This window comes from Lytechinus variegatus, chromosome 3 (genome assembly GCF_018143015.1).
Source record: "Lytechinus variegatus isolate NC3 chromosome 3, Lvar_3.0, whole genome shotgun sequence".
NCBI lineage: Eukaryota > Metazoa > Echinodermata > Echinoidea > Temnopleuroida > Toxopneustidae > Lytechinus > Lytechinus variegatus.
In genome coordinates, this window is record NC_054742.1 from 14,341,799 (window position 1) to 14,360,988 (window position 19,190).

Sequence of the window (19,190 nt, forward strand, 5' to 3'; positions counted from 1 at the left end):
CAATGTAAGGTTGCCACATTTCTAAATTACAGCTTTTTCTGAGTTGCCCCGAAAATATACAATTATTGAGGTAAAAGGTTAGCACCCCAGCCACGATTTGATATGCCTACTAGTCTAGCGTTTGCATATTTTATGTGATATTTTATCTCTAAGATCTAATCATTAGAGTTTTGATTCACTGAGACCTCACTGCTTGTCACCTGTAATGTAATTCACAGATTTGTTAGGTTGTTTTCGATTATTGCGAATTTTGTTCAGCAAAGTTTCACTATTGTGATTTAAAGTTATATATAATCATGTTTACAGGACAGGTAAATCAAATCTTTTGAGACCACATAATTCTGTTGGACTTAAGGAGAAATTTGACTTTGGTGATTATTCGAATTGTGGAAGGTTGACTAAAGGCAGTAACCTTCACTACACTTCCCTGTAAATCTCTTTTTCCTTGTCCCTTCTCATGCAGTCTATCTGCCTCTCTCTCTTTGTTGCTTTCATGTTTCTTCTATATTTCTAGATTGAATGTGAATGCCTGAATGTATAACAACCATCACAGAGTGTACAATTTTCCAACCAATTTGCTTCAAAAGTAAACTTATTTCTCTATTGTACAGGTAGACAGTCCAACTATGTGTATATATAGATTGTATATATTTTGTATATTTCTACATCACACAGTGCCAATTAAAGTTTATTTGCTTTGTACAAATCTGTGTCACTTGTGCCATAGATATTTGAAAGCAGAAGTATGATTGCTGACGATTGGTGTTGACTCGGGTACGTGGTTACGAAATTATGCAATATTATGTAAGTGCATGTCAGACCCAAATTTTCAAAAACGTGAATTCATGTACAAATTCAATGCTTATTGTGTATTTAGCCAAAATTCATAAATGTATCATTATTTCTACATTTACTGATTGAAATTAATTTTGTCGTGTTTATGATCAGAATTGAGTCTGCAACAATTTCCAGTAAAAAAAACAGTAAAAACAAAAAGTAAAAAAAAAATATATAAGAAAACATTTGCGATTCTAAATTTATTTTGATGTATATTTGATCAGAATCTTACGAAGAGTCCAAATAACATGGCTCTTTTAGGGTTAAGGCCAAATCTTGCTATCCCAAGTTGATATGGATCAATAGAGCAGAATCAAACAAGTATATAACTCAGAATTTCATAAAAATAAGCTACTAGTTACAAGACTTTGCTCAAAGATTTGATGATTTGGGGGATCTCCACCTAATCAAACATTTTTGTAACAATGTATTTTTCATGAGGAATTTAACTTGGTTCAGCATAATTTGAGGCAAAAAAAGAATAGGGATATGTTTTATGTTATTACAAAAAATATTTTGCAACATTTGCATATCACTGTTTTGTGAATATTTGCAAAAATTCAAATGACGGTTTATTTTCCATCAGATTTCAAAGTAATAGTTTTTTTTTTTACGTCTATTCAATCATGTTTTTGTAGGAATGGTCTTGACCAACCACTTGTGTTAATACAGTCTTATAAATGGTATATAATCTCTCTTGGTAGGATGACTGTTCTTGTGCAAGACATAACTTGTCTAGTGTTCCTATTAAAAAAGAACATTACTTTGTGGGGGGGGGGGGAGGGGTAACAAATAAAACGTCAATTTAACACATTTGTACCTATGATGAGATGTACATGTATGAAAAACAACAGGGAAGATGCAATTTAAACAAACATTCTTACCGGTACTACACCACATAATGATGAACCTACACACAGTAAAGTCTAAAGATTTTACAAAATTTATTTATTAAAAAAGTCATCTTTGAAAGACTCATGATGAAAAACATTTGCAACACAAAAAATTACATCATTAATAATTAAAAAAAACTGTAATACCGATAACTTGCATCCTGAATAATATACTTGGACTGCATGACCTCACATTGGCTTCTTTGACCTTTGAAGTTTATATCCTCAAAACTAATCCACGGCCATATTCTCAACTGAAAATTGTCTTAAGACAAATTTTTGTGTATCTTTAGAGTTACAATAAAATCTGTATTATGAAAATTCTCTTGTAACTTTCACTGAACGTGCATGGTGTCAGAGCTAAAATATGCATAAAGCTTAAAATTGGCACATAAATACTATGTACAAGATAACATATTGAGATAAAAGGTTTTCTGAAAATGTTAATATTTTTATTAAGTTAACTTCCTTGGAAAAAACAATAAAATTTACAACAGGTAGGGGGCTTTTGTAACTCGATGTTGCATGCAATGTTTATTGGTCAATAATTTCTTGCTGGATTCCACCAGAATATCTCGCTTCATAAATGAGACATTCCTAAAACCATAGAGATGGATTGGCAGACTTATCAGCAATTTAAAAGATCTCATTCAAGTAAATCTTTTCAAAGAAAGTAAGACTGGGAAAACATCCACATTTTTGGGGGTTTTTTTCCGAAGAGATGATTCTATTAGTTTACCTAAGCATATAAAACCTTTAATGATTGGTTCATAAAATATTGGCCGTGTCAGAGATAAAATATGCAACATAATTGCTGAGTTGTGAGAATATTTATAAAAAAAAGTTCAGAGAATTTTCAGTATACCATCCAAGATCATTATCACTCATGCAAACCTGGACCAAGTTTAAAGTTGATCTGTCAAATGGTTCTATAGTTATCAAAAAGAAAATGAGACAGATGGACAACCCTACCCCCCCTTAAATAAAAATAAATAGACTGATAATAAACAAATTGAAAACAAAAAATTTAAACAAAGAAAAAATAAAACAAATAACTGAATAAATAATAATGAAAAAAAATCTAACCATCAAAAACCTATCATGTCCTGCACACGAGTGATAGATTTCATTGTGCACCTTGAGCATCTCTAAAGAGATGGATATGGCACCTAATAAATAGCATTTATCATTATTTCTTGGTGTTTACAGAAATTTGAGTTTGTATCTTAACCAAAGTCCATCAATCAATAAATCCAACACAAATACCTACAGAAAATAACGCTGTTTAAATGTTGCAAGGATCAATTGTCTTTGCTAACACACCTTTTTGCAAATATGGAACATTTTAGTATGCAGCCTTCATAGTGATGTGAATGCTGTTGTATCACTGTAGGAATCGTAGTTCCAACCACCTCCTCTAGCGGCCGTACATATTTGTTTACCGTTTTCCCCAACAGTAATACCTCCTTAATATGACGACATTGATTGACCCATTGAGTTTTTTGTTTTAAGCATCTTTGAGAATACCCAGTCACCTTGACTTGACATCCTAACACTACCATTGTGCAAAGAATGTTTGTGGCACTCGCACGATTGGCAACCGAGATCTTAGAATCCACCCTCGACAATAAAACAGCCAAAAAATGCCCAGCCTTGTAAGGGTTTAAAGTCTATCCTTGGTATAATGTCCAATGTATTCCCAACACAGTACTGATCTATGGCTGTTTAAAATCATTGAAAACTGCACTGTTCCAGTTGGTCATAACATCTTCTGAAGCGATGCTGACGACTTCTCTCATTTCAATGTTCTAGAGTGCTCTTAGGTCACCTGGAATCCTCTTCATCTGAACTGATAGCACTACTGCTATCACTGGTCAGTATATCATCTTCTGATATCAATGTAATATCTGATGCATACAGATCAAGTTCATCTTGACTGACATGGCCCTCGCCTGATACAAACTCAGCAAACCTGAAAGAAGATGAAGCACACCTGTTTGGTTATGTAAAACTTCACTATACATATGCAGTAATAATAGTGACAAAGATGAAGGGTATACATGTATTTCAAGAAAGGGCAAACATTGTAAATTCTTCTGACAGCAAAGACAGAGAATAGGAAGAGACTTCAATGTCCAATGCTATTCATGAACTATTAAATGGGCACGTATTCTGAATTTCTTTTGTTTATTTTATTTTTTTCTCCCTATGCTCTATTCGTGAAGAGAATTATTCTAGTTATCATTCCCAGACAGTTACGGATGATTTGACACCAAATGTGTTGATAAATTAAATCTGTAGGCCTACTGTTGGAGATGTACATGTATGTCAAAATTGGCTTTCAATAGTTAATCCACAACTTTAGACCAGATTTGAAATTAAACTGGAGTTCAGAGTATGGACCATAGTAGGGAAGATGAAATCAGTTTTCAAAAATTGTGCAATACTAATAAATTGACAGAAGCCTGTATATAAACTTGCATTGATTAATCAATTTTCCCACTCCCACTTGAGGAACCATTCTTAGACAAGTTTTTAGTTTCTTTATTAAAGCCCAGCTCACACCTTTGCGTTTTTAGCTTGCGTTCAGCTGCGTATTGCCCGAACGCAGATAAACGCAACACAACGCGATTAAACAATAATACGAGGTCAATACGCAGACCAACGTAGAGGCATTGCGTTCTAGCTCGCTAGTTTGAATTTTTTTCAAACTTCCGCAACTGAACGCAAGAGAAAAATCCATACGAGCAAAGACGAGTGGCAACCAGCTGATGCGAGCAAGGACGAGCAACAGCGAGCAGCTTAACGCAGGCCAACGCAGCGCTACTTTGAGCTGCGTTTCACTGCCTAAAGCTGCGTTACCAGCTCGATTTACCTCAACTTACCTCGCTTTAGCTCGCATCAACGCGTATCTCGTTGCGCTATACCTCGCACGCTGTTCGCAACAACAAGGACCGTTACGGATGTAGCTCGGTGCACTGCGTTCGTCTTGGATCTTAACTGCGAGTCTAGCTCGTCTTTCGCTCGTTTTACCTCGTTCCTGCTCATTTTAGCTCGTTCCTGCTCGCTTTGGCTAACCAGCACTGCGGATATCTGCCTTTGACAGAGAACCCTCACTCATGAATTATTATTCAGTTAGTTCGTAGGCCGGGAAATAAAGATGCCGAAAATTAGAAAATCCATGACAAAGGCTTCAGCAACCCGAGGCCTGTCCCCCATTCCTGCTCCGGAGTCACCAGGAGTGGCAATAGCTGAAGATGCCGGGGATGACGAACTCGTGGAAGTTCAGCAAGAAATCAAGAGGCATACACATGCTTGAACGATTAATCTGACAGTCGCAGGGGTTTGGCGGAGAGTGGAAAGCAGGCACTGGAATCGATTGGCGAGAATTCCGAAAGCGTTCTCGACCACTCTCCTAGCCCGAGAGAGCCTGTAGTTAAAAACTCTCTCTTCTCTAGCCATAGCTGTTCTAGCATATGGCTTCATCAGCCATGTTCTCAACGGGAATGCCTCGTCTGCCACGATGTAGTAAGGGGTGTTCTCGTCGTCATTTGGCAGGGGCTCTGGAGGGGGTACTCCAAGGGTGTCCGATTCTAGGCGTTGCCTTAGTTCGCAAGAGTTAAAAAGCTGCGCATCTGACGTAGATCCCTCAGCTCCCACATCGATCCACAGGAACCTGTACTGGGCATCAACTAAGGCCATCATAACTAGCGAATAAAAGCCCTTGTAGTTGTAAAAGCGGGACATCGGATGGCAATATGTTTGCCGTCCAAGGCTCCAATGGTGTGAGGAGCGTTCCACCGATCTTCGAAGCCCTGTGCAACCGTTTTCCATTCTTGAGGACTGGTGGGGCACCTAACAAGCTCGTCTGAGAACTCCTCGATGATGGCAGAGCACACTTCACGGACTATGAGTGAAATTGTGTTATCGGCTACCCTGAAACTATACATGAGCGTTTTTTAACTGTCCCCAGTGGCCAAGTGTCTAAGGGTGACGGCTAGCTTTAGTGCAGGTGAAAGAGCTTCCCTGAAGGTGTCCTGCTTCTCCAGTCTCCCATGGAGTCTTTGATCTAACTCACTGAACATTGCAGGACTTATTCTCAAATAGTTTGCGAATGCTTCTTGGTCTTCAGCTTCTAGTTCCCTCATCAGCTGGTTGAAATGGCCCTGCTCATTCCTCCTGCAGATCCAAGACCGAATCCAACAACTTCGAGGCCGGATACGACTTCGTCGATGCAACTCAAGCAGCAATTCCCTTGCGCATAATCGTCAGTGGCCTCTTCCTCTTCCAGCTGAAGCAAAAGCTTAATTTTTTGTATAGAAGAGCTTTGCAGAGAAGTCATAGTTCACAAAGCGATGTTTGCCTGTAGATTCGTCAAAAGATTATGACTAGTACCACAAAATGATCATCACCGCTGCAATATACGACCACACGTGTACGCAGCAGAGCGAACTGTTACGCCGCGGAACGAGCAGCAGTCGAGATAAAGCGAGTGAATGAGCAGTGAGTCGAGGCGAGACGAGGTAGGGCGAGCGGCTAGCGAGCAACAAACGAGTGGCTAACGAGATAAACACGCAACGTGGCGAGCAAACTTCGTATTGCATCGTACTGCTACGAGCAAAAGCGAGCTAGAGCGAGGTAAAACGCAACCAAAAGCGGCCATTTTTCGAAAAAAAGTACGAGCTATAACGAGCTCCATACGCAACAGTGTGAGGGCTGCCGAATGTTTTGCTGCGTCGTGCTGCTTAAGGCTGCGTTTAGGCTGCGTTCGGCTATCGCAGCAATACGCAGCTAAAAACGCAAAGGTGTGAACCGGGCTTAACACAAGACTTTGCATGTGACTTCTGATGCCGTACCATTTGGAACACCATTCTTAACATTAAATGTACATCAATGACCTTCCCAAAAGTGGTGGATATAAATCTCTGGCCCTTTACCTTTTTGGAGATTCCAATCTCGTCACCTCCTTCCAGGCATTGCATTTAGGACTGCTACAGTACTGCCTCAATTCCTCCAGAGCATTTCTTGTTTCTTCCCTTCCCTGTTCCTCAAACTCCTCAACAGTCAGAAGCCTAGGTTTGTATGGACGTGTCCAGATATTTATACTCTTTCTGTTTATTAACACAATAATCAAAGTCAAATGATAAATATACATTCAAATGTGTTTTGTTGTAATAAATAAATATTGATTTCATGAATAGCTAGCCATCAGAGATTCAAACGCATCATATCTGTGGCAATAGAACGCATTCAGCAAGTTGAAACTACACGCATTTATCACCTAGCGGCACAATAATGTAACCACATTGCAATGCACCATTAAAGAGTGCAACAGTACATTTTGGTCAGTATGTGTGTGATGGTACAAGTCTTGCACATTCAGCCTCCCTTCAGCTTGCGTACAATTTGAGAATGCGTTGTTAAATACTCTTCATATATATATATATATATATATTCTAAGGGAGTGGTACCCAGCAACAGGTACCTGGTATGATTAAGTTACAAATTTAAACAAAATTATAATTAGGGAAATTAATTCAAAATATATTTTCTTGATGACTATACACAACATTCTTACTTCAAAATTCAATTCCTCTCAGTATTTTAAACAGCTAAAGAATTCATAGGGATACTTCATACAAAGCAACTTACAATGCTCCAATAGATCCTTGAGGTATCCATGAATACACCAATAAAATTGTGATGATAGCTATAGAAGCACCTTCTAACTGAGAACAGTTGTAGATGCATGTTAGTCCAATAAGCTGTAAGCCCCATTGTAAGAGATTCTCAGTGCGCTTGTCAGTGACTGGACCATAGCGGTAGCAGACAGCAAAGCTGATCATTGAGGCCAGGATTATATAGCCAATGATGTAGCCTTTGTACTGGACTGATAGAAAATTGTCCACTATCCATCTCATGAAGAATCCAACCAATGCCCATCCTCCTATCAAGATAGACAGGGCACCAGATTTCTGGAATGGGAAAATATTGGAGAACATTTCATAGTTTGAGGTACAGGCCTACCAACTTGCACACATACAAAATAGGAGTGATTCATTTTAACAAGTGGAGTGCCTCTTGCAGTCTCACCTGCATTAGGCGATTCTATATAGCAGCAGTGCTGACTTTGAAAACTAATAAAATAATCATTCACACAATACATAATTCACATAAAGTTACAATACTACGTTCATTGACCCTAAATGACATTTGACCTTGATCTTGTGATCTAACATTTGTCAGTGATACTTGATTACCCCTATGCCCACAATTCATAGCATAGCATATTTCCCATAGATGACTGTACGTAATATCTGGATAAAAAAAAGTTTTATTTCCCTATATAATATAATGTATATAAAAAATTCCCCCCCCAAAAAAAACTTTTAAATAGGATTAGTTGGCAGGCCTTTGGGTACTGAGTACCCAGGTAATAATGTTGCATTGCGTTTTAATAATGTGGATGGTAACAAATATCCACTGCCCAAGTTTAGTTGGAATCAGAGGACTGAGATGTTGCTGCATGAATTCAATAACTATTAAACTCCTTGGAAAATGTTAATTAGTGTAGTTATAATCCAGGCCATTTTAAACTGATTTCAATGGGGCTAAAAGTAACAAAATGTTTGTATGGCCATATCTTCACCAACTTTGAATCAATTCATATCAAATTTGGTGTGAGGGGATTTGTCATCTAGGTTACCATGAAAATGCTGGAATGAAAAAAATGACATCACACTTAAGAGCTTCATAAATGATTCCTTGTTAAAGTAAAATCTCTTTGAATTTAAGAAATGTGCCCCACTTCAGAAAATTTGATATCTAAAAACGACTTGATTTTGTTTTCTCTTTCACTTCAACACCTACAAGATATCAGTTGACAAATGTTTATATACTACATACATGTATGTTAAGTGATACTGTAATTTGCACAATTCTGTATGACTAAAATGTAAAAAAATATATATATCAATCAGTAAATCATTGATATTTAAAATACCCTATTTGAAAGATAATTATACATGGATTTTTTTTGTTTGGGTTTTGAAAAAAGAGGGAGATTGTAAAAGTTGTCTATTACCTTTGGGACAAACTTGCTGAACACATAGATGAGAATGAGAAGAGATGCCAAAACTCCTATGGTGACTCCAGATGAATAGTGAAAGATGTAGTTCCTGATATAAAATTAAACATGACAAATAGTATCAGTCAATGCATACACTACTGAAATCAAACTCCCTTTTCATGTCCAAACTTGAAATGAAATTTTACTAATCAAATTTGTGGCATTTTTTATTCTGTATTAAAGGGGAATCTAAACCAAATTTGTTTTTATAGGAAAAAAGTAAAAATTAAACAATATTGAACAAAGTTATAATTTTCAAAAGTTGTAAAAAGTGGCAATCACTTTGCCAATGGAGATATCATATTGGCCACATTGTCATTGGTGATGTCATCATCATCAAGGACTACTTTTCCATTTACTCCAATTGATGAAGCTTGTAAACCTGCTATCCGATCTCTAGTGTTTATACATGAAGTAGGCTAACAGATCGTGAAAGGTTGCAGCGCATCCAAAATCGGGCCGCTAGTATCATCTTGAAAGCACGAAAGTATGAACGAGCCACTCCTTTGTTGAAACATTTGCACTGGTTACCAGTTGACAAAAGAATTTCTTACAAAGTTGCATTGTTAGTTTATAAGTGTATGCATAAAATGGCACCCGAATACCTCTATAGTTTACTTAGAGCGCCACACAGGCCACAGTACAGACTCAGTTCTAGCATGTCTAGTGAAGACACTTCAATTTTACACATTCCTAGAGTTGTTTCAAAATGGGGAGAAGCTATCTTTGACTTTTGTCGAATCATTTAAGAGACATATGAAAACATACTTATTTTTTGTTGCAGTGTAATTGCAATATTGGAGAGTAATTTGAATATGTAAAGTGCATAGAGCAGTTTTAATTGATTATGCGACATATACATGTAAGCACCAATGTATTATTATTATTATATAACCGCTCAAAATTATTTTCTTTACTCAAATTATCATTATTTCATGGGAACATCAAACAATATGCTACCTTGGTTACACATGTATTTTGATTACTGCCCCAAGGGAATAGGTAGATATACTTAGGAGAAAACCACAAACCCTGATAATTAAGTAACTGGTACATGGCATGTGGAAAGTTGTCCCTCACATTTGTCATAATTTCATTACCAATTTGCCGATTGAAAAATTACATAGTCTTAGGGATCACAAGTTCAATACAGCCATAACTTTCTTATTGCTTGTCCGATTTCTTTATCAACTTTCACCACATTTGTTTTATGTATTTTTTTTTCTCTCACACAACATTTTATGACCAAGTTGGATTCCCCTTTAAAGATGAGTTTTGAATAAGCATTTGAAATGACCCAGAATTTATATAGAAGACAATCCTGAATTTATAAATAAGGAAAGAAATCTTAACACAACCCACAAATTATCATTTATCACTATGAAGGTATTGAATCATAAAAAGAATGACATACCTACTAAGGGCTGGTGATATGAGGAAAAGTGTAAGACCAAGCAACAATAAACCCATATACAGAACATCAATATCTGAGAATGAAAAAAAAAGTTCTTAAAACCAAAACAAAGAAAATTATAATAGCTAATCCTTAGTGATATATAACTTGGGTATACATCTACAATGCACTCTAAAGATGGTGAGTTTTGGTTTCCCCTACAATATGTAAAAAACAAAACAAAAAACAAATAAACAATGGTGGATTATGCTTTCTGCTGTCTCATGAAGATGTGAACTAATTACATAAAAAAAAAACATAGAACATATAGAAAAACAGAACCATGGTATTTTACTCAGTGTCAAAAGATCCTGAAAAAGATGAAGATAATAGCATTCAGGTATTTTTTTCCTGCATAACTACTTGATCTACATGTACACTGAATGCAAAAATACTCCGTAGTCAAATGAATGATTCTGACTAGTCTACTCTATTATTCACTATTATTCATAAATCATATACCGGTATCTCATCTCTTCAAAGCTTATATCAAGTAACAATATATGTTCAATTTTAGCAAAAATCTATAATGAAATGTGTATGCATTGTTATATAGTATGCTTGATTCTTAAATAATCCATTTATTTATGTACTCATGTCTCTCCCCTTTTGTTTTATTCATTCTTAACTATTTCTTGCCATTTTGATATAATGTAAGACACTCACTACATATACATGGTCGCATGTCATAAGGTGGTCCAATTTCGTGAACAGGGTAAAAATGGTCAAAATTTTTATTTTTTGATATGTTATAGCTATTACCATTCTCTAAATAATGAAAAAGTTTTAAGTCTCGAATACCTTTATTTTTCCTTAAAATTACTAATTAACAGCTAATTATTACATAGACGTCAATGTAAATGTGAATTTTGAAATGTGTTTTTCTCAAATTGGACCTGCTGCATATAAAATGGTGTCAATAGTTAATGCAACATTGGATCACCCTAGTATTTTGCAGTTATAATCTTTAAACATCAATAATTAAATCTGTACCAAAAATCAAATAATTATCTATTATTGTATGCATATTAATTATACTAATTAATTAACAGTATTTAATTTCACATTTTTGCCCCAAAAATACCTGTCACTGTATTTATATGCTTGGCAAAATGACAATATCATGGGTAGAAATGTTTGTTGCAATGATACACAACATTTGTAATAAAAATTAAGATTACAAGTTAGATAATTAACCAAATCTCTCTGGTTTACTAATTGATTAGGTTGCAGATCCGAGCTGACATACACATGTATTCCATTGCTGCATATTTTCAAAATTGTCAAATTTTTATGACATTTAGTTGTTCCCTGCTTTAAAACGCCCCAAAATATGAGGATAACAGTCATATTACATATTATAGTAAGTTGTTAATTAGGTTTAATTAATATTTTATCATTTACCACATCCACCGGCTCCGCCACCCCTGTTACTTCAAACTTAATGTGCTATACCGGTAGTTTTTGTTCCTGATATTGTATTGATTTAATTCATAGTAATATATTTAGCCTATAGTTCTAGCTTCAAAATGAGATATTACTCAATAAATTTGGTCAAGATGCTGTGATGTAGCAACAATTTATCCATGGCACCGTGCGGAAAATTGTTCATACGCCACCCTTTTTGCATACCCAACTTATGAAATGCGACCACATGTAAATAGGAGCCTTCAACCAATCAGCTTTGCTTTACGTTTGGCTCCTCCATATCCACATCTATAAATTTCTTTTTTCAGTCATTATTTCAGAATAAACTATAAGATTATAATTAGTATTTTCTTAATCAATAATTCTTTATTTTATAGATTCATATTTTATGGATAATTTATTTACAATTGTCTATATTCCTTAGACATTATTTGTATTCAGTTGTCAATGTTAAATGTTGAACAAAAATAAATCCTTGAACTTCAAACACTGCAGTCCAAAACATATATTAAAGCTAGATACAAGACTTCCATTCGGACTCCTTTTCTATGAATGCCCCATCTGGACTTACTATGTATATCATTAAACAAGTGGAATGCCTCTGGCCGTCTCACCTGCATCATGCGGTTCAATATAGCAGCAGTGCTCACTTTGAATACTACTCTAACTCGCACAAGATGTTCAGTGATACATGGTTACTCTTATGTCCACTTTTTATGAACTAGACTAATAAACTTACAGAGATATGATGGTTATTCAACAAAAAACCCCAACATGGCCAAAGTTCATTGACCTTACATGACCTTTGACCTTGATCATGTGACCTGAAACTCGAACAGGAAGTTCAGTGATACTTGATTACTCTTATGTACAAGTTTCATGAATCAGATCCATAAACTTTCAAAGTTATGATGGTAATTCAACAGATACACCCAATTCGGCCAAAGTTCATTGACATTTGACCTTAATCATGTGACCTGAAACGCACACAGGATGTTCAGTGATACTTGATTACTCTAATGTCCAAGTTTAATGAACTAGACCAATAAACTTTCAAAGTTATGATGGTAATTCAACAGATACCCCCGATTCGGCCAAAGTTCATTGACCCTAAATGACCTTTGACCTTAATCATGAGACCTGAAACTTGCACAAAATTTTCAGTGATGCTTGATTTCTATTATGTCCAAGTTTCATGAATCAGATCCATAAACTTTCAAAGTTATGATGGGAATTCAACAGATATCCCCAATTTGGCCAAAGTTCATTGACCCTAAATGACCTTTTACCTTGGTCATGTGACGTGAAACTCATGCAGGATGTTCAGTGATACTTGATTAACCTTATGTCCAAGTTTCATGAACTAGGTCCATATATTTTCTAAGTTATGATGACATTTCAAAAACTTAACCTCAGGTTAAGATTTCGATGTTGATTCCTCCAACATGGTCTAAGTTCATTGACCCTAAATGACCTTTGACCTTGGTCATGTGACATGAAACTCTGATAGGATGTTTAGTTAATACTTGATTAACCTTATGGCCAAGTTTTATTAACTAGGTCCATATACTTTCTAAGTTATGATGTCATTTCAAAAACTTAACCTCAGGTTAAGATTTGATGTTGACGCCGCCGCCGCCGTCGGAAAAGCGGCGCCTATAGTCTCACTTTGCTTCGCAGGTGAGACAAAAAAGGAATGGGTCAAGTCCAGGGGAAGAAATGAGAGTATGAATCTGTCATTACAGACATAAACTGCCTTATCAAGTAACTATTTCCTGACTCAAACATGGGTGTGTCATAACTTTACTATGGAACTAATAGCTTGATTTGTCAACTCACTTCTCTGATTGGTCACAATCTCAAATCCTCCTGATGTTTCAACCCCTACACATGTATCTTTGAAAGGTGAAAGCCTTTGCTTAATTGATGACCATGGGGAGAAATACTGCAACCTCTTCAAGATACCTGCAGACTCTCTGGCACCCTCTACGGCTGATGAATTATTCCCAATGTAAAGGAGCAGTGTTTCATCGGCATCCAGAGGAGTGAACATAATCTTGGTAAGAGAAATTGGTGGTAAAACAGTTTGAATAACTATTTATCTGTGAAGAACATATCTTTCAGATTCTGGACAATACAATAACAGCACAATATCATCAAAGATAAACCATCTAAGTCTTTCAAACAATGTGTTACAAAGATACAATGCATTCTTAAAAACTACATGGGAAACAATTCTTTTTAAAATTGACAAGTTAAAATAAGCTAAACAAAAAAAATCTCATAGTTTCAAACAAACAAATGAATTTTCCAATTATAAGTAACTATGTTGGTAGTTTGTTTATTTATGTAATTTGTGGAAAATGGATCTTCATTTGAAAATAGAAAGAATTTTTGTACTGTATAACCCTCTATCCTCCCCACACACAAAAAATATTAAAAAAACAATCAAAACAAACAAACACAAGCTTACTCAAAATTTCAGGCTATCATTCAATATTATATACTTACTGTGACACTACTGAGAAATTTGAGCACTTGCCATTCTTTGAAGCCACTGTAGCAATAGACGTGAAACCCAGCTGATTCCTTTCGCTTTGTTTCCCATGGTTGAAAGGCCTTCTCATGAGAAGAGCTTCCTTCTGCTCCTGGTCTCAAATTAAAAACAAAAATATATGTACTAAAAAATTACATGATAGACTCATGTACAATTCAATTTCAGGCTGCGACTTGAAGCTGATTTTGACTTTATACTCTGATCACAAATCTTGCACCGAAGCAAAATTCTGGTTTTAGTATTTCTAGCATTCTGCCAAAACTCCGCTTAAAATAGTTTAATTTCACTTCTTGGAACTTTCACATTTAAAGCAAAATGGGATTTGTTAAAAACTTGTGTCAAACCGTGTATTGTGCCCAGGCTAAAACTAAGGGGAAGTTCATGCTGACAAAAAGTTGATTGTAAAAATAGCAGAGAATCTAATATCAAAAATATTGGTGAAGGTTTGAGGAAATTCCATCAACTATTAAACAAATACTTGAAGTTTAATTCTTAAATTTGTGATGTCATATGCAAGCAGCTCCCCTATAGTATCAAATAGATTCTACATGTAGACTGAGTAAAAATGAATTTGAAATGTCATTTTCTCAAAAAATTGAAAATGTGCTTTACATTGTAAGTCATCATTAACCATTATATGATTTCCCAAATCACTAACTTAAATTTTTAAAATTAGAGAGTCAAAAGGGGCCTAAGCTTTCGATCCTAGCAGAATCTTCTTCTGATGGATTTCCCGCCAACCTTCACCCATATTTTATATCATTTTATCTGGTAGGCCAAGTCCTATGGTAAGGTGCCCCAAGTCTGTGCAGTGCCCTTGTCTGTGCACACACAAACCCGCATGATTCTAGTAAAAGATGCCCAATGACTACAAACTTGAAATAATTAGAAAGATATTCATTATTGATCTGAAATGTGAATTTTTTCAACATTTTGGCAAATTATAGGGAAGGACTTTTTCACACATTTTTTTCCAGATGTATAACTTTTACCGTTTTCTTATTTTTTACACAGTGGTTAAACCATTTATACCCCTTCCCATTGAATATCCATGATTAAAGAAAATGTTTCTACTGAAAACAATACTAATAAAAGGATATGAAAATAGAAATGCACCAATCCCAAAAGATAAATGAAAATTATTTGCTCGGGTCTTAATTATATTCCAGTCAGAATAGACTTAAACAAATATTTGTAATGGCTTCTTAATTTGTCCCTTTTCCCATTTTCATATTAATTTTGTTTTATTCATTTTCTTGTTTCTTTTTTTCTCTAAATTTTTCTTTTCTTTTTTTTAATTTTTCCTGTTCTTTGTTCTTCCTTTCTTCATTTTCTTTTGTTGTATTTCACTTTTTTCTTTTATTATCTTTGTTCTTTTTGTAATATACTTTTTGAAAATTATTTTTGCTTGTTTCCCCCTTTTATGCATTGTCCTAATTTTGCAGCATATTTTTCTGTGATTTTCTCCTGCTATAATATGCTGCAAAAGAGAAAATAAAAATAAACTGGATTAGGGGCCTGCATAATCTAGGTTTTAGGATTCAAAGAGGAAGGAAAAATCATTGTTTCTGAATTCGCGACGTACTATTTATTAACTTTACCATTATGAGTGTGTCTATATGGAGACTAGAAAAAGTCCACACAAACTGAGAATACAATTAATTTATTCTCTTTCAATCATTTCATATTTACAATGATAGAACAATTTTCATTTTACCACTAATCAATTAGCAAAGTAAAATAACAAGGTTTACATACACGATGTACAAAGTGAAAGTAACTAAGTGGTAATTGCTCCAGAATTAATATTTCAGAAGTTTTTTTTCTTTATATTTTTCAGGCCACCAAAAAAAAATATTTGAAGGCTTTGGTGGCCCGAATGGGCAACCACGAAAAAAAGTTAATGCGGAGCCTTCAGAGATGCCAAGTTCAAAGACCAGCTATGCGTGAGATTTTCTGTGAATCTGAGTGAGATCACAGACATTGTGTACAATGGGGATAGGCTGTGATAGTTGCGCGAGACAGAGATTTGAGGGGATGTACAAGAGTCCAAAATGCTTGAGTCTCATAATGCGTGAGACTTGGCTCTCTGAGCCTTGCTTTCCCATTATTTTTTCATTCCCTCCCTCCCTTCCCTCCAGTTTTTGTCTGTTTTTTAAAGAATGAAGGAAACATTTTCTTTCTTTCATTATAATTCTTTCCGCCTCCTTTTTTCTTACTTTCTTTTTTTCATTTCTCTCCCTTATTTTTTCTTTCACACATTCATTCATCTTTCCTTCCTTCTTTTCTTTCTTTTATTCATTTCAAAGAATGACGGAAACATTTTTCTCTTTTATTTTCTTTCATCCTTCTTTTATTCTAACATTCTTTATTTCTTCCCCTTCATTATTTTCTTTCTTCTCAATTCGTCTCTTTTCTTTTGTCTTTTCATTCTCTTTTTTATTCTTTCGTTCACTCTCCTTTCCAATTCTTTATATTTTCTAACAAGTCTAACAGTTAACACTGTGACCGTGTAACGTTTGTTGTTAGCCATTTTTTTTTGGTTGATTTTTTTTATTAAGACCAGGCTCGGTCGATCCACTCATATGGTCATGCAACATATTTTGTCGATTGTCCCGTATTTCATTTTGTGAAATCTGGTCACCCTGAGCTGGCCCGAATGCTATTACGACCCCATTCTTCCCCATTTTGGAGAACATACCGTATGTCTGCCCAGTATACACGGACGACCTAGGCCTGGGCATAGTACGTATTTAACTCTATGGGCCTGGGTTAGGTCCCCCATCCAGGGTGACCAGATTTCACAAAATGAAATACGGGACAAAAATTATCGACAAACGAAGATTAACAAAGAAGGCTACACAAAGTGTTAGACTTGTGAAAAAATATAAAGAATTGGAAGGGAAGGTGAACTAAAGAATGAAGGAGAGAAAGAAAAGAGATGATTGAGAAGGAAAGAAAATAAAGGAAAACAGAAAAAATAACAGAAAGTTAGAATAAGATGAAAGAAATAATAAAAGAAATTAAAAAAAGTTTCCGTCACTCTTTTAAATGAATATAGAAAGAAAGAAAAGAAAGAAAGAAAGGAAGGGAAGATGAATAAATGTCTGAAAGACAAAATAAAGGAGAAAATTAAAGGGGGAAAAAGGTAAGAAAAAGAAGGAGAAAAGAAATAATGAAGGAAATGAACAAGTTTCCTTCATTCTTTGAAAGAAGAAAACTGGAAGGAAGGAAGGGAAAGAAAGAAACAAAAGAAAGAATAAGGGAAAAGAATAAGGGGAAAATATAAAGAAAGAAACAGTGGAAGGGAAGAATGAAGAGAAGAGAGAACGAAAAAAAGAGAAAATAATGGAAGGAGAGAAAGAACGAAAAGAAACAGGAGACGAAGAGAGAAGGAAGCCAAGGTAATTATAAGGAAAGAAAGAATGAAGGAAATAAAAAAGGATATTTGATAAAGAATAAAAGTAAGAGAAACTAAAAAGGAAAGAAAGAAAAATGTAAAGAGAGAGAGAAAAGAAAATGTCTAGGAAAGAAAGATAGGAATATATAGATAATGGTTTATTAATAAAATCAAGACATCATCGCGGCTAAGGCCAAACTGCTAAGTATTCACAAGGTAATAAAGACACAAAAAATATTCAAACAATAACACAGATAATTACAAAATAAATAATACGGATAAAGTATGGTATTGGAAATAAAGATAGTTGGAACAAAACAGGGCAAGCAGAAAGGATATGGTATATATATAAAAGAAAGAAAAACGGAAAAGTTCAAACTTCAACTAAACAGAAAAATCCATTCATCTAATAAAAATCATAATTTCATTAGGTGTTTTTTAAAATGTGTTTTTAAAATTTAAAAAATAAAATGTTTTTGAAAAGGAATAAAATTTCAAAGTGAAACATATTGTCAAACTTAAAAATTAGATGAAACATCGCGGCATAGTGCACACCAAGACTCAAAACGAAAGCTGAAACAACTAGATCTATAAAAGGTCAATAACTTGTTCTTCCGATTACATCTCCAAATCATTAATCTGAGATAGTATAATTATAAGAATTTCCCGCCAATTTTGTGATTATTTTGATGAAAAACTGTCTATCATGTGAGATTGTTTTCACCATTGAGAATTTGCTTCGATCCTACTTGCCTAGCTAGTAGCCTGCCACACACAGGCAGGAGGCCAGTTCGTTTGTAAAACAATGGGTTTAGCAAGAAATCACCGTAGAACTTGCAAAAGTTTACAGTTATCGATTTAATTGTTGTCCCTGCTTCGTCAGCTGTTTGTTATTTAATGAAAATTCGTCACTTTTAAATGTATTAAGTTAACTACATTTTGTTCAATATTCTGAAATACGGGACAAATAGGCGTCCCGGGAAGGATTTGTCGGGACGCCGGGACACGTACAGGAGCAAAATACGGGACAATCCCGGGAAATACGGGACGTCTGGTCACCCTGCCCCCATCATGCCCAAGGCGGTACCGTATTTCGACCCGGGATTTCGACCGGTTATGCCCGCCAAAATCATTCCCATTCATTCAAGCTGAAAAACAAAATCGCTGACCAACTCGCACTTCCCTGAATAAAAAACAGTAACATCGGAGTTTTAAACATGCAAGGGATATTTACCGTGCAATAAACTGCCATGAAGCAGAAAAAACAAACTAAATAGATATATGAGTCCCATGATCCGCCAACCAGCCTGAGAAGTGGAGGTCCTGATTCAACCGATCTGACGTTGTGTACTGACTACTGTGTCCATTGGATCCAAAAGATAAAGGCCCTGCCACAAAAGATTTGTTACACATTGATCAAGCACACATTAACCACGCAAGTGTACTACATAAATATGATGAGTAGCCAACCTTTGCTATAGTCCTATACTTGT

At 35.3% G+C, this 19,190-nt stretch overlaps 1 protein-coding gene across 4 annotated transcripts; it reads right to left on the minus strand.

Moving 5' to 3' along the window:
- Window positions 1-1,764: 1,764 nt before the first annotated feature.
- LOC121410285 (nuclear envelope integral membrane protein 1-like) lies at window positions 1,765-19,090 on the minus strand. Of its 4 annotated transcripts, none has more exons than XM_041602275.1 (8): window positions 18,932-19,090; window positions 14,252-14,388; window positions 13,580-13,796; window positions 10,274-10,283; window positions 8,815-8,908; window positions 7,383-7,705; window positions 6,668-6,841; window positions 1,765-3,723 (listed from the first exon to the last, which is right to left on the minus strand). In XM_041602275.1, the coding sequence occupies exons 1-8, from the start codon at window positions 18,987-18,989 to the stop codon at window positions 3,555-3,557; spliced, it is 1,182 nt and encodes a 393-aa protein (XP_041458209.1). In that variant the 5' UTR covers window positions 18,990-19,090; the 3' UTR covers window positions 1,765-3,554. The 4 variants fall into 4 exon arrangements, with proteins under 4 accessions (XP_041458209.1, XP_041458208.1, XP_041458207.1 ...); XM_041602274.1 differs by having other exon boundaries at window positions 1,765-3,702; window positions 10,274-10,346; XM_041602273.1 differs by having other exon boundaries at window positions 10,274-10,346.
- Window positions 19,091-19,190: the final 100 nt, after the last annotated feature.

What these genes read in the sequence shown, in the direction of transcription:
- LOC121410285 (XM_041602273.1), bottom strand. Translation starts at nt 18,989, where the DNA reads ATGGGACTCATATATCTATTTAGTTTGTTTTTTCTGCTTCATGGCAGT. An exon ending in GATTGTGACCAATCAGAGAA is followed by an intron (nt 10,347 to 13,579) that starts GTGAGTTGACAA and finishes TTTCATTCTCAG; the next exon opens with ATATTGATGTTCTGTATATG. An exon ending in CAAGGATCTATTGGAGCATT is followed by an intron (nt 6,842 to 7,382) that starts GTAAGTTGCTTT and finishes GTTAATAAACAG; the next exon opens with AAAGAGTATAAATATCTGGA.